At 40.8% G+C, this 16,850-nt stretch overlaps 1 protein-coding gene across 1 annotated transcript in view; it reads right to left on the bottom strand.

Moving 5' to 3' along the window:
* Positions 1-16,850, bottom strand: part of LOC132835936 (CUB and sushi domain-containing protein 1-like) — a 2,426,762-nt gene that overhangs the window by 46,717 nt on the left and 2,363,195 nt on the right. Inside the window, exon 61 of the mRNA XM_060855058.1 lies at positions 9,346-9,519. Within this exon, the coding sequence (XP_060711041.1) occupies positions 9,346-9,519 (174 nt within the window). The remainder of the gene's footprint in view (positions 1-9,345; positions 9,520-16,850) is intronic.

The following is a 16,850-nucleotide window of genomic DNA, read 5'->3' on the forward strand; positions in this document are numbered from 1 at the left end:
GGAAAATTCCAGAGAGTAGCAAGGATTGAAGCTTAGACAGTTAGTTTGTGTTGTCAACTTTAGAACAGAACTGGAATAACTTTTTGTTATATGGACTGTAAGGATTTTGTCTGTGGGTAGCAAATCTCAACCTCTGAGAACAATTGTTGGTTGGTGTAACAACAAATTATTAAGACAAATAAATAAGATAAGGAAACACATCTCATGATAATTCCCAATTTTGTGTCTTTAATTTCAAAATATCTTGTTATTTCCCTGTAACCCCAGAATGTATCATGCACCTCAAAAAGAATGACTGATTTGCAATCCTTGAAATCACCAGGAAGTACATCCCCTAAGTTTCAGTTACACATTTCACCTGAAGTCTCCAATTAGGAGCAGTCATATACTATTCATCCCTTGAGCCTGCTCTGCCAATAAGGGTTGATCTGTTTGTGTTTCACATTTCATATTCCTGTCCACAGAAACTCCTTATATGGAAATGATGACCCTTGATTCCCTGGCCAAACAGGAGTCTACCTTCCTCTTTTAAAAATGTTCAATGTCCCTGCCTTCACCACATTCAGAGGCAGAGTTCCAAAATCACACAATCTTCAGAGAGAGAAAAAAACAACTCATCTCTGCCTTCAAAGGGTGACCCCTAATTTTTAAACATTGACACCTAGTTCTGGTCTCACCCCCAAGAGGAAATGTCTTTTCCATATCAACCTTGTTAAGAACAATCAGCATCTTATGCACTTCAGACAACTGGCACCTAACTCTTCTAAAGCCTACTCTGTCCAACTCTTCCTCAGAGGACAACCTGCTTATTCCAGGTAAACCTCCTCTGAAATGCTGCTATTATATTTACTTCCTACCCAGGGTGAGTAAAATGGCACACAGTATTTGAAACATGGTCTTTTTTTAAAATATATCTGTTAAGTGCCAATTTTCGTGAGTTTCCTTTCTTTGAGCTCAAGCGAATGACCTCATGCTGTTCTTTGCTGCTCACCTCACTAGGTATGCACTGTACCTCTATGGGGCTATTGAGTATTCACCAGTGGAGGGTGTATTTACTGTGGCTGGGACCTTCGAGATTTAGGCAAGCTGGACAACAGGTCAAATGGTGCCAGCCAGGAGTAGCCCTTCACAGTACACGTAATGGGAAAGAGATGAAAATGAAAAGCTTCTGCAAGTATATAGGTGACACAGTTTACACTTCATCAGAAATAGAAGTTCAGATTCATAAACATATTTCCACTTTACATCATTACTCAACTGATCGACAATCATTTCTGTCCATTGTTGCACTGCTCAATCATGCTGAAGGAGACGCTCCTCCTGTAAATACCCTCATCTTCCTGCTTACAAGACTGCAAGACTCCCACTCTCCCTGCTCTCCAGCTTCTTACACATCCGATCATTGCCTGCTTGAGCTGTGCACAGCTCAGCATGTAAGGATTATGCAGCACACTTAGTCTGCAGTGTACTGCAAGGCTCCAGCCCAGATTGATTCAAGAATTGCAACCTAATTTTCTGGAAGCTTATTTTCTGCTCCACAAGGGTCCTGATCGAAGACTAGCCTGCATTGCATCTACAGTTGGCCTCAGTCAGGGTGTGGTATAAAAAGTCTTCAGACATGTTTGTATAAATTAGAACTTATTTCCAATTAGCCATCCCTGTATCTGCCCCTGAAATGAAGTGGACACAAGGATACAGGCATCATGCCAACTTCTAAAGAATTTGACACAGACTTCTCAGATGTGGTACAGATGATCACAGATGACTTTCAAAGGAAATAAAGTGTAAAAATAGGGAAGATATTTGAAAAATATACAACGCACTAGTCTGACCACAGCTGGAACACTGTGAACAGTTTTGGGCCTCTTATCGATGGAAAGATGTACTAGCATTGGAGGCAGTCTAGAAAATATTCATGAAGCTGATATCAGATGTGGAGGAACTGTCGAGGGTGAGACGTAGAGTAGGTTAGGCTTGTACTAATTGATTTTAGAAAAATGAGAGGCGACCTTATTGGAACATGCAAGATTCTTAGAGAGCTTGACAGGAGACACACAAAGATTGTTTCCCCTTGAAGGAGAGACTGGGACCAAAGGACATAATCTCAGAATAAGGTATCACAGAGGTTAGAATAAACTTATTTTTCGGTTGGAGGCAGTGAATCTGTGGAATTCTTTACTGTAGAGGGCTGTCAAGCTGTGGTTGTTAAATACATTCAAAGCTGAGAAAGATTGAGTTTTAATCAGGAAAGGAATCAAGCTTTATAGTGAAAAAGCAGGAGAATGGAGTTGGAGATAATAGATCAGCCCTGATCTCATTGAATGGCAGAGCAGACTCAATGGGCTGAATGGACTACTTTCGCTTCAATGACTTAAGGAGGGCCATTGAATGCCTGTATACACACCTTTGACAGAGTGGATCTTATTCTGAAGCACAAATACTTCTTCAGGAGATTCCAAGTACCTTACAATTACTGAAACATCCCACCGAATCCTAGCCCCCACCATCATCCAAGAAAAGCAACATAGCATAAGATCTTATGGTTTAGCTCCATGCCTTAGTGCAGCAATGTGACCTTGAATTATCTTTGTGAATTGTGGCCTGCAGGCGACAATTAAAAGGTTGCTTATGATTACTTCTGCTTAATAGAAATTACAAAAATCTAGTTGTAATAAAAAATGAGGTAGTCAAGATTGCTTGTGACCAGGATTTGTAATCAGCATAGTTGGTCGTTGCATCTGTGAATTTTGATGTGGAATTATGATTACAGACCTGTTAAACCAATGCTTTGTAGTGACGCAGTTGCTACTTGCTGAGCTTCACAATATTCAGAAGTGAAGCTAACCTACACAGACAGAAAACAAACACTTATTCCACCCACTGCAGGTGCGGTGGCAGCCATTTTCACTGCATATTTACAATTTAGATGAGGATGGAAGGCAGCACTGTTTGTACTTCTTAGAAGAGGTCACAGGCTTAACCTATTTCTTGGGGTATCCCTCCATACCTTAGTGTTTTTTTTCACCTTGCATTCCTTGTTAACTCCATCAGTTCTGAGGTTCCACATGTTCCTACCTAACTCCTAACATTCCTCTTGTTCTCTGGTACTAAAATTTAGTCATGTCAAACATTGTGTTCACTACATTGCCCTCTCAACCATTTGAAGATAAGATGGTACTGACTTTCAATGGTAAATGTCCAACTCCCACTGCAGTAACCCATATCCTTTAATGCCCTATTTTCACCCCATTTTGTATGCTGAGTTGCCCTCCCTTACAATTGTTGCCCCTTCTGCATCCCAGCTTGCTAGCTGAAATCCACAAAATTGACTTCTGCAGGTTGCTACCACAACAGTGGCTCCTGTTTTTCCGATTTAGATTTCAGTGAGCAGACAGATGACCATGACCACCCTAAGCAGCTGACTGACCATAATCAAGTCCCTGAACTAACAGTGAATGACACACTTGGTTAACTGTGGCAGGATCCCCTGAATGAAGACAGCCTCCATGATTTGATAGAGCACTTGTCCCATTAGACTTGAGATATGGTGAATTGGTTGAAGGAGATGCAATGTGTTTGCTGTGTAGGCTGCCAGCACATGCTGTCAGTAGTACAATGAGGTAGCACAGTGCCATATAGCCCCACACCATGATAGGCTGCCTGAAAAAGTGTCAACATTAAATGGTAGGTCAAGGTAGATGTGCTGTGAGGATGTAAGTTCCAAACGAGGCAACAATACACATAAAGACAAAGCAGGAATGTAGTAAGTAGCTAAGAAGGTGCAAAGTGATTGCATGAGTTAAGTGCCCACCCCTGTGCGCAAAGTGGTCTGGCAGCAGCACTGCAGCATTACAGTGAAAGGTGTTTTTTTTTGCTTATTTTTATTTTTATCTCATGAAATGTGGGTGTCGTTGGCTGGGCCAACATTTATTATCTATCCCTAGTTGCCCTTGGGAAGATGGTAGTGAGTTGCTTTTTTGAATGGTTGCAGCTGATGTGCTGATGGGTAGACCTATGATGCCATGGGAAGAAATTCCAGGATTGTGACCCAGCAACAGCAATATTTTTCCAAGTCAGGATGGTGAGTGGCTTGCAGGGGAACTTGCAGATTTTGGTGTCCCTATTTATTTGCTGCCCTTGTCTGTTGAGATAGAAGTGGTTGTGGGTTTGGAAGACGCTGTCTGAGGATTTCTGCTAGAGAATCAGAGGTAGAGAAAGGATGTTTGTGGATGTGGTGTCAATCAAGCAGGCTGCTTTGTCTTAGATGGCATTGAAATTCTTGAGTGTTGTTGGAGCTGCACGCATGTTGGAAAGTGGGGAGCATTCCATCACACCCTTCATTTATGCCTTATGGATGGCTTTGAGAAGTCAAGAGATGAGATAGTCGTTCCAGTATTCCTAACCCTTGATCTGCTCTTGCTGCCACTGTGTCCATATGGAGTCCAGTTGAGTTTCTAGTCAATGATAACCCCAAGGATATTGACAGTGGGGGGGTTTAGTAATGGCAATGCCATTGAATGCCAAGTGCCCACAGTTAAATTATCTCTTATTGGAGACAGTTATTGCCTAGCATCTGTGTGACACTAATACTGCTTGTTGGGGCACTCCAAAATGCGGTTTTGAAGTAGTCAATGTATTTTAGTGAATCAGAGATGAAGAAGTAGCAGGACTGGTGTGTGTCTGATGCCAGTCTCTCTTGATGGTGGATGCAGCTAGTTATTGCTCATGTACTGTGCCCTGAGATGTTCTCAATACTGTATATGACACAAGCTTGGAGAAGACACTAGCGAGATACAGTCAGCAGGTACTTGTTCAGACTTTCATGTTTGGAATTGGTGCTGTCTAGTTCCTTTCCAGTATCTGGGAAAATGGCAATAGGTCATAGCTGATGTTGATGCATGCAAATAGGCATCTTGCTGTTTACTAATTAGATTCTCATGTTGCTGCTAAAACCTTGTGTGGGAAATCTGGTTTTAGCTTGATGTTGAGAATCTCATTTTTTTCAATCTCACGGCATTTAGAATCGTAGAGTCATAGAGATGTACAGCATGGAAACAGACCCTTCGGTCCAACCTGTCTATGCAGACCAGATATCCCAACCCAATCTAGTCCCACCTGCCAACACCTGGCCCATATCCCTCCGAACCCTTCCTATTCATATACCCATCCAAATGCCTCTTAAATGTTGCATTTGTACCAGCCTCCACCACATCCTATGGCAGCTCATTCCAAACACATACCACCCTCTGCGTGAAAAGGTTGCCCCTTAAATCTCTTTTATATCTTTCGCCTCTCACCCTAAACCTATGCCCTCCAGTTCTGGACTCCCCAATTGCAGGGAAAAGACTTTGTCTATTTATCCTATCCATGCCCCTCATAATTTTGGAAACCTCTATAAGGTCACCCCTCAGCCTCTGACACTCCAGGGAAAACAGCCCCAGCCTGTTCAGCCTCTCCCTGTAGCTCAAATCCTCCAACACTGGCAACATCCTTGTAAATCGTTTTGGAACCCTTTCAAGTTTCACAACATCTTTCCGATAGGAAGGAGACCAGAATTGCACGCAATATTCCAACAGTGGCCTAACCAATGTCATGTACAGCCGAAACATGACCTCCCAAATCCTGTACTCAATACGCTGACGAATAAAGGAAAGCATACCAAATGCCTTCTTCACTATCCTATCAACCTGCAACTCCACTTTCAAGGAGCTATAAACTTGCACTCCAAGGTCCCTTTGTTCAGCAACACTCCCTAGGATCTTAGCATTAAGTGTATAAGTCCTGCTAATGTTTGCTTTCCCAAAATGCAGCACCTCACATTTATCTGAATTAAACTCCATCTGCCACTTTTCAGCCCATTGGCCCATCTGGTCCAGATCCTGTTGTAATCTGAGGTAACCCTCTTCGTTGTCCATTACACCTCTAATTTTGGTGTCATCTGCAAACTTACTAACTGTACTTCTTATGCTCACATCCAAATCATTTATGTAAATGACAAAAAGTAGAGGGCCCAGCACCGATTCTTGTGGCACTCCACTGGTCACAGGCCTCCAGTCTGAAAAACAATCCTCCACCACCATCCTCTGTCTTCTACCTTTGAGCCAGTTCTGTATCCAAATGGCTAGCTCCCCCTGTATTCTAACCTTGCTAATCAGTCTCCCACGGGGAAACTTGTCGAACGCCGTACTGAAGTCCATATAGATCACGTCTACTGCTCTGCTCTCATCAATCTCATTTGTTACTTCTTCAAAAAACTCAATCAAGTTTGAGAGACATGATTTCCCACACACAAAGCCATATTGACTATCCCTAATCAGTCCTTGCCTTTCCAAATACATGTACATCCTGTCCCTCAGGATTCCCTTCAACAACCTGCCCACTACTGAGGTCAGGCTCACCTGTCTATAGTTCCCTGGCTTGTCTTTACCGCCCTTCTTAAACAGTGGCATCACGTTTGCCAAACTCCAGTCTTCCGGCACCTCACCTGTGACTATCGATGATACAAGTATCTCAGCAAGAGGCCCAGCAATCACTTCCCTAGCTTCCCACAGAGTTCTTGGGTACACCTGATCAGGTCCTGGGGATTTATCCACCTTTAACCATTTCAAGACGTCCAGCACTTCCTCCTCTGTAATCTGGACATTTTCCCTACTGTCTATATCTTCCATATCCTTTTCCACAGTAAATACCGATGCAAAAAAAATTCAGTTAGTATCCCCCCCATTTTCTGTGGCTCCAGACAAAGGCTGCCTTGCTGATCTGAGTGGCCCTATTCTCTCCCCAGTTACCCTTTTTGTCCTTGATATATTTGTAAAAACCCTTTGGATTCTCCTTAATTCTATTTGCCAAAGCTATCTCATATCCCTGTTTTGCCCTCTTGATTTCCCTCTTCAGTATACTCCTCCTTCCTTTATTCCCTTCTAAGGATTCACTCCATCTATTCTATCTCTACCTGACAAATGCTTCCTTCTTTTCCTTAACCAACCCTCAATTTCTTCAGTCATCCAGCATTCCCTATACCTACCAGCCTTCCCTTTCACCCTGACAGGAATATACTTTGGATTCTTGTTATCTCATTTCTGAAGCCTTCCCATTTTCCAGCCGTCCCTTTACCTGCGAACATCTGCCTCCAATCAGCTTTCGAAAGTTCTTGCCTAATACAGTCAAAATTGGCCTTTCTCAAATTTAGAACTTTAAATTTTAGGTCTGGTCTATCTTTTTCCATCACAATTTTAAAACGAATAGAACTATGGTCGCTGGCCCCAAAGTGCTCCCCCACTGACACCTCAGTCACCTGCCCTGCCTTATTTCCCAACAGTAGGTCAATTTTTGTACCTTCTCTCGTGGGTACATCCACATACTGAATCAGAAAATTGTCTCGTACACACTGAAGAAATTCCTCTCCATCTAAATCTTTAACACTATGGCAGTCCCAGTCGATGTTTGGAAAGTTAAAATCCCTGACCATAACTACCCTATTATACTTACAGATAGCTGAGATCTCCTTGCAAGTTTGTTTCTAAATTTCCTTCTGACTATTGGGGGTCTATAATACAATCCCAATATGGTGATCATCCCTTTCTTATTTCTCAGTTCCACCAAATAACTTCCTTGAATGTGTTTCCGGGAATATTCTCCCTCAGCACAGCTGTCATGCTATCCCTTATCACTGACTCACCATTGGTCATTCAGTTCAGGGCCTGGGCAGATTCACCCATGGCCTTTCCAGTGCCCTGAATTTCTGCATGATAACATCCTTACTTTTAAATAATACTATTGAGACATGCTGCCTGCAATCATAAAGGGAAATGGCCACTTCAATGGAGCCAATTGATGCCTTTGAAACTACAGTAAGTAAATTATATTTCAGCAAACAACTTTACATACATAATTGTCATTATTTACATCCTTGTTATGTCCACGTTGTACAAATTGCAAATTATATTTTGACAAATGGAATATGACCCTATCTAATTGCCGAAACAGGATATTACTATTTCAATAACTCCCAGGGAAACAAAATAATTCCAGTCACATAACACTGGGCACTGAGAGTTTGTATTTGATTGTCTGAGTGTCTTCCTGCTGCATACCAACAGGGTCCTTTAAAAACTATTGTAAAGTACAAGGTTGCCTGTCTATAAACATATCTATAAGTCAATACAAATAATACAAGATGGCACTATAGCTTTCTTTAAAAGAGAGAAATAAATCAACGAGCAAAATTTGCAATACAGTTTACAACTGTGTGGATCAACAGTTTGGAAGTTTGTTAGCTTAAAATTCAAAGTAGTAATTATTGATGATTACCACGCCCAAAAGTAATGATGCAAACCATACTTTCTTAACTGTAAAGATCTTCCATTAATTTATGTCTGATGCAGTTTTGCTCTAGGGATTAATACATGAATTCAACCTAAAATGACATTCTGTATTTAACAAAATGTCATTTTTAAAAATAAGGTAAGACAAGCTATTCAAATGTGGTTTTTCATGATTTCTGAGTGCAAATATTTATAATAAATTTATAAGACACATGCATTGCGATATAATCCAATGAAGGCATTGGCACATCATAAAGTCTTAAGATGGTGCACTTAATTCCAGACTATAGCTGAATCATGAGGTAAATCTTTCTCCAGAGTGCAGGTGAGGGAAAATTCATGCCAACCCTTCTCAACTCACAATCACTTGCAAATAATTTAGCTTTACTTACTTGATACTTGGCATTAGACAAAGAATCCCAGACTGAAGGTATTATGGGCGGCACAGTGGTTAGCACTGCTGCCTCACAGCGCCAGAGACCTGAGTTTAATTCCTGCCTCAGACGACTCTCCGTGTTGAGTTTGCGCATTCTCCCCGTGACTGTGTGGGTTTCCTCCGGGTGCTCCGGTTTCCTCCCACAATCCAAAAATGTGCAGGTTAGGTGGATTGGCCACGCTAATAGTGTTAGGTGGAGGGGTAAATGTAGGGGCAGGGGTCTGGGTGGGTTGAGTGGGTCGGTGTGGACTTGTTGGGCCGAAGGGCCTGTTTCCACACTAAGTCATTATTAAGCCCACAACTCTTGTTATTGATATAGAGAATTAAAATCATTTCAACCACTAAAGGAAGTAAAGGTTGGATTTGAGGTTAGCTCTCAATAACTGGAAAGTGAAAAGCAATAAAGCTAATTACTAAAGCTGTGGAGAGGAACATTTTATTAATCATCAAACTCAAACTTAACTGGAAGACAATGAAAACCAAAGGTATAATATACAGACCATTAGCCAACCACATTTTGAAAGAAGAAAATGGCTACCTGCTTTCTGGAGTTGAAATTATTCAAGAAAGGTGATGAAAACTTACGCAAACACTGAGGGACTTCTCCTCTCCAAACACCGTTTCCTTCACAGGTCAGAATAGCAGACAAGGAAAGCTGATACCCTTCCAAACAAGTATAGCTGATGCTGGAGCCCCATCTGAAATCTGATCCCTGCACTCTTCCATGAAGCACTAGAGGCGGCTGTGAACACGTGATAGCTTCAGTGGGAACGGGAAAAAAGGAACAAATTCAGGTACTTTATAGTCACAAATGATTGACGAGCATATTATTTGCCCCCAGATAAAGTTAGCATTTGTGCACATGGAAGATAGTTAACAATAAATCTTTATGCAGGATTTTTCCAGTGAAGTGTTTTAGTGCAAATGATTTCTATTTCACTATTAATATTTAAATTGCCCTATTATTAAATAATAAAAACAATAGATAACCTTGAAATTTGTTTCTTTTTGTTATAAGGATAAGTTGCTTAAAAAATATGCATTTATAATGTTATTAGCTGGACGTACATCCAAATCTTTAAATTTTGTCTATAAAACATTTTTGAAGTAAAGCACACTGGCCTACAATAGCTAAAGTGCAGCATTTGTGAAGGACACAAGTTGCTTTTTGGAGGCACAGAGTCTATGGAGCTCTGAGAGTGAGGTGATGTGGCCCAAATGGTATAGAAGATGAACTTAGAGCATTGATCAGCACATGGTAATATGATATTGCTGCAATCACTGAGATATGGTTGGATAAAGGACAGGACTTCAATTTTGCTGATATTAACTGGGATCGCTTTAGTGCGAAAGGATTAGATGGATTGGATTTTTTAAAGTGCATCCGGGAATACTTTTAGTGCCAGTATGTAGATAGTTGGGGCAGTTCTAGACCTAATCCTTGGGATTGAAGGTGGTCAAGTGGTTGAAGTTCCAGTGTGTGAACATTTTAGTGATCGTGACCATAACTCTGCAAGTTTCAAGTTATAATCGAACGGGATAAAGATAGTGCAAATTCAGGTGTCTAAATTGGGGAAGGCAAATTTCAATGGAATTTGACAAGATCTGGCAAATATTTATTGGGAGTAGCTACTTGCAGCTAATTGGGAGTGTTTTTAACCACAGTGAGAATTCAGAGCTAGTGTCACTCTCAGAATGAAGGACAAGGGCAGCAAGTCCAGGGAATCCTGGATGTCAAAGGATATCATAAATTTGATAAAGAGAAAGAAGGGAGCATATGTCAGGTACAGCGCATTAAAGCCCTTCAATACTCAACTGTCAGCTTGTGAGCTAATGAAACCACCACTTCATCCTCTTTTTCAATTGTCCTGCCACATCTTGTGGCACTTAGAGTCATATGGCGTGGAAACAGATCCCTCATTCCAACTCGTCCAGGCTGACCAAGTTTCTTAAACTGAACTAGTCCCACTTGCCTGCATTTGGCCCATATTCCCTTTCCTACTCATGAACCTGTCCAAATACCTTTTAAATGGTATAATTGTACCCATCTCTACCACTTTCTACAGCAGTTCATTCCATATATGTACCACCCTTTGTGTGAAAAAGTTGCCCCTTAGGTCACTTTTAAGTCTTTCCCTTCTTATATTAAACCTTTGGCCTCTGCTTTTGGACTTCTCTGCTGTGGTATAAAGACCTTGGCTATTCATTTTATCTGTATCTCTCACGATTTTATAAACCTCTATAAGGTCACCCCTCAGCCTCCAATACTCCAGGGAACAAAGTCTCAGTCTATCCAGCCTCTGCTTCCAACTCAAACCCTCCAGTCTTGGTAACATTCTTGTAAATCTTTTCTGCATCCTTTTCAGTTTGGTAACATATTTCCTTTAGCAGGGCAACCAGTATTGTATGTAGTATTCCAAAGGTGGCCTCATTAATGTCTTGTACAGCTGCAGCATGACTTCCTAACTCTTATACTTCATAGTCTGACTAATGAAGGCAAGTGCGCTGAACACCTTCTTCACCACCCTGTTGACTTGTGATGCCAGTTTCAAAGAACTATGCACTGGGGTCCTTAAAAAGAAATAAGGAGGGCAAAGAGGTACCATGAAATATTTTTTGGATCAAGTATTTTGAGTTATACGAAGGGAAAGCATGGGAAAGAGTGGCACCTCTTAGAGATCAAAGGGGCAACCTGTGCATGGATCCAGTGGATATGGCTAAGGTCTTAAATGAATATTTCTCATCTGCATTGACAGAGGAGAAAGATACTGTAGCCTCCCTCCCTGAAATCCCTTTTCAGTTGTGATGTTGAGGTTTTGGAACACATTAAGGTTAATAAGGAAGAAGTATTAGATGTTTTAGCATGGGTAAACCTGATGAGATGGATCCCAGACTTACCTGGGAGGCAAGAGAGGAGATTGCTGGAGTCCCGGGGACTTGCTAGTCACAGATGAAGTGCCAGATAACTGAAGGATAGCTAATGTGGTTCCTTTCTCCAAGAAGGGTAGCAGAGAAAGGCTAGGCAATTACAGACCAGTTACTCTGACAGTTACATTCTGAAGGACAGGCTTCATCAATACTTTGAAAGGCAATATGGAGCAGGAATAGTCGCATGGATTTGTTAGTAGGAGATCCTGTCTGACTTATTTAATTGAGCTTTTTGGAATTTCCACTAAATATATTAATGAGGACAGTGCAGTTGATGCGGCTTACATGAACTTCAGGAAGGCCTTCCACAAGGTTCCACATTGAAAGTTTGTCCTAATGGTAAGACCCCATGGGATCCAAGGCAACTGGGCAAACAGGATCCAAACTTTCTTACAAATAGGGGCAAAGAGTAAGGGTGGAGGATTGTTTTTGTAGTTGAAAGCCTGTCACCAGTGATGCCTCACAGGAATTGTTACTGGAACCCTCGCTGTTTATTATGTACATTAATAAGTGGATGTGTGCAGATGACACAAAAAATGGGGGTGTTGGTGATAATGAGGGGCATGGTATTAGACTGCAGCCTGATATTGATCAGCTAGTAAAGTGGGCAGAGCAATGGCAGATGGAATTTAATCGCAATAAGTCAAAGTTGGTTCATTGTTGGAGCTCGAATAATAGAAGGATATACACAAGAAATAGTAAGTTCCTAGGGAGAACTGAGGAACAACGGAACCTTGGTGTATAAGTCCATAGATACTTTAAATTGTCGACACAGATAGACAGGTTGGTGAAATCAGCATATGGGATGCCTGCCTTTAGTAGCTGGGGCATAGAATATAGCAGCAAGAAAGTCTTGTTCCAATTTTACAAGACATTGGTTAGGCCACAGGTGGAATACAGAGTGCAGTTTTAGTTGTCATACTTTGAAAAGGTGTGCTCGCACTAAAGAGGGTTCAGGCGAGATTCAACAGGATGTTCCCTAGGATGAAAAATCTTAGTTATGAAGAGACTGAATAGGCTGCATTTATTTTCCTTGAAGCAGAGGAGGCTGAGAGGGGATCTGATTGGGGTATATAAAATTTGAAGGGGCATTGGCAGAGTAGAATCTCTTCCCCACGGTAGATATGTCTAAGTCCAGAGGGCATTAGTTTAAGGTGAAGAGCAAGTGGCTTAGAGGAGATTTAAAAAAAATTAATGCAGAGGGTGGTAGATAAATGGAAGGTGCTGCATAAGAAGGTGGTGGAGGCAGGTATCTTGCAACATTTCAGAAAAATCTGGATGAATCCTGAAAATGTCACAAGGATATGGGCCAAGTGCAGGTAAATGGGATTAATGTAGTTTGGTTTTGATTGATTGGCGTTGACATGATGTGCTGAAGAGCCTGTTTTATGCTTTATGACTCTCTGACTCTATAATTGAACCAACAGTCAGAGGAACAACCAGCAAGGGAATAGGGTAGGGGGATGGAATTCAGAACCAATGTCATGGTCACCAACAGAGCAAGAAAATCAGCCCAGCCCTGACTGCTCGAGTGGAAAACCTCAGTACCAGCAGCTGGTGGTGAGTGGCCCTTCAGCTGTAAATAAGACTCTGGGCAATCAACAATTAAGCCCATGTACTGAATGCACTTGCAGCTTGGCCATGTGTAATGATCAGATACTCTGCAGAGCTTTATTGCACTTTTTTGCAAGATTGTGGTGGTTGTATGTGTGTTGTTTATATAAATAGGAAGTTGGATATAATTATATGTTTCCTTTTGCTGATAATTTCTGAACCTTTGCCTGAGAAGTCATTAGAAATAAAACTAAGTGTTAACTTGCAAACGTAATGAACCTGGTTGGCTTAATTTTTACAGCAACTTATACAGAGTAAAGTGCATATTTATTGAATTGGCAATATCACCCCCCTTTAAAGTCAAACTATTGTAGTCAACTCTGAAGTAGGAATAAAGCGAGGAGTAAGTTCATCACTCCTAGCTTGATTGGAACATAATGCTTGAATGAGAACTACTACCAGTCAAGGGAACACTGTTCATCTTTTGACTATGTTTTTCCCTTAGAATACCTCTCAAATTCATTGCAAAGAGTTTGGAACAGTTACAACACAGGTGCAATATGGTACTAAATTTAGGTTATCATAGAAAATCGTAGAATCCCTACAGTATGGTATAATGATTCTGATAATCGAGTTAATATACTCAGCTTCAATATGCTGGAAAAGCCCCATTTAACAAGATAACTCTAATCTCTAGCATTGTTATTTTGCCAGAACATATTTTAGGAAAGAGTATTACCACTTTCCTGTAAAAGCCAACTTTTTTCTCTGGATGTCCCATGCACATTTACCCACATTGTCATCTCAGTATCTCTTTGATTATGTTTCATTAATATTCTATCAAGCTCTATGAGTTTATCATTCTTATTTAAATACCATATTCTCTATGTGAGCCTCTCATACAGTTTCTCACAATCTTAATTTTCTTCACTGGGTCTTTGCCTTTCTTTGTTCTCATTTTATCCTTCTAACTTACAGCACATTCAGACCAGTAGCCTAATTTCCAAATAATTGACTATGATTGGGGAAGAAATTATCTATTTTCTCCTTAAGCTCCTTAAGAATTTGACCGGTATTCACTTACAAGAATGATAGAACAGAATAATTATGACACTATTCTGGCCAACATTCTCAAACGTAGGTCCATAGGCAAGAATGGTCTTTGGAAATTCCCTTGAAATGCTATGAAATGGCCAGTGAGCCAGTGTCCACTCCTAAATGATCCTGTTACCTGTTTGTTGGAAGCTAGAAATAGGGGCAAATGAAAATTCCTTATAATAGCCGTGAAATCCTCACATACTTCTTCCGTGATACTTTTAAAAATTGTTCAGGGTTATGGGCTTCACTGATTGGGCCAGTATTTATTCTCCATCTCTAGATGTCCTTGAGAAGGTGATGGTGAGGTGTCTTCGCGAACCACATCACTCCATTTGGAGTAAATAGACCCAAATTGCTATTCGGGAAGGAATTCCAGGATTTTGACCAAACGACACTGAAGGAACAATATTTCCAATTCTGGAAGGCGAGTGGCTTGCAAGTGGTGGTTTTCTGACATATCTGTTGCCCTGGTCCTTGTAGATGGTCATAATTGAGGAACTGGAAGGTGCTGTCAAAGAAGCCTTGGTGAACTTTTGTAGTGCATCTTATAAATAATACATACTACTGTTACTGAGGATCAGTGGTGGAGGGCAATGGATGTTGCATTGTCCTCAATGATGTTAAGCTTCTTGAGTGCTGGAATTCACATCCAGGGAAGCAGAGAGTGCCAGATCAACTTGTGCCTAGTTGATGGTGGACAGGTTTTTGAGGAGTCAAGAGGTGAGTTAGTCGTTGCTTCTAACCTGCTCTTGGATGCACAGTCTTTATGTGGCAGTCCCATTCAGTTTCTGGTTAATGGTAATCTTAAGGGTGTTGACAGTGGGGATTCTGTGATACTAATGTACCAAATGCCAAAGAATGATGGTTAGTCTCTCTCTTGTTAGATTTGATCATTGCTTGGCGCATGTATGGCACAAGCATTACCTGCCACTTTTCAGTCCAAGCCTTGATGCAATTGGATATGAACTGCTTCAGCATCCAGTGCTGAACATTGAGTATTCATCAACATACATACTTGTAATAAAGGGAATGTCAATGATGAAGCACCTAATAATAATTGGGGCTTGGACACTACATGAGGAATACTGTAGAATTGTCTTGGAGCAAAAACAACTGTTGTCAAATGACCACTACCATCTTCCTTTGTGGCAGGTGAAATTCGGAGAGTTTTCCTCCTGATTCTCAGTAACTCCAGTTTTGCTACATCTCACTCCTTGAGGCCATACTTGGTCAAATGAAGCCTTGATGTAAAAAGCAGTCATTCACATCTCAACTCTGGAATTCAGTTTGATCCATGTTTGAAACAAGGCTAGGAGTTGAATGTTCCTTGCGAACCCAAAATGAAAGACAACGAGTAGGCTGTGACTAAACAGGTGCTGTTCGATAGCACCGTCGATGACCCTTTCCATCACTGTAGTGATGATTAAGAAGGCTGATCGGGCAGTAATTTGAAAGATTGAGCTTGTCCTACCTGGGATACAACTGGATAATTTTCCACGTTGTTGGGTACGTTGCAGCTGGACCAGCTTAGATAGGGACGCTGCAAGCTCTGGAACATATGTCACCAATACTATTGTCAGAATAGTCCTAGAAATATGTGGATGCGATAGACACCAGAATACAGGAAGGCATGAGCAGAAGATGGCTGAGCTTGCTCCGTCATTTGATAAAATCACAAGTAATCTGACTGTGGCCTACTGTTGTTGTACTCTGATCAGTACATCCTTGCCCAATACTTTTGAAGTAAGCTGTAAAATAATTAGAAATGCCGAGTAATGTTCCTAGAATGTTTAGGGATTTCAAACCAAAATACCATGCTATTGTAGTTACATATACAGTATACCTTCCCTGAATTTATGCCTCAACTTCTTTCTTCTCGACATATCCTTTAAATCTATTTCTAATGACATTCCTAAGTAATGCATTCCAAAATACCTTTAACCTTGAAGCAAACAAATTTACTTGATATCTCTTCTTGCTTGAAAGTTGCTATTTTTTAATTGACATTCACAATATTTAATCCTTTGGCCATGCCAGAATCAACCGCTTTCAAAAATGTCAATTGGTTTATTAGAACTTCAAGTACAACAAGAAAAGCATCAGTGCTCATAGCTTCAATTTCTGAATAAGTGACAAAATTTTATCCATGTGTCTATCATTGGATTGTAACTACCAGCAAAATAACTGGAGAGTTTAATGGGAGAATGCTGTTATTTGTGTTGATGACCACCATACTCAGATTAGAAAGATTACTTTGTCCAGAAACAACTGATTGAACAGATAAGGTATACGCTCTCAGTTCCCTATTCAACCACTGGATCTTCCTCAGAACTGAGAGAATCAGATGCTTGCCATGGACCCTCAATTATAGGGATTACCATGAAAGGCATTATGAGTTTACCTCCAGTGTTCCCTTGGTAGCTTTAATCTCAATCAAACTGTGAAGTCAAAACTTAATGCATAGGCTGCCCATTTAAAAGCATTTATCATCAGCACAGGTAGAACTAATT

Source organism: Hemiscyllium ocellatum, chromosome 3 (assembly GCF_020745735.1).
Source record: "Hemiscyllium ocellatum isolate sHemOce1 chromosome 3, sHemOce1.pat.X.cur, whole genome shotgun sequence".
Classification (NCBI taxonomy): Eukaryota; Metazoa; Chordata; class Chondrichthyes; order Orectolobiformes; family Hemiscylliidae; genus Hemiscyllium; species Hemiscyllium ocellatum.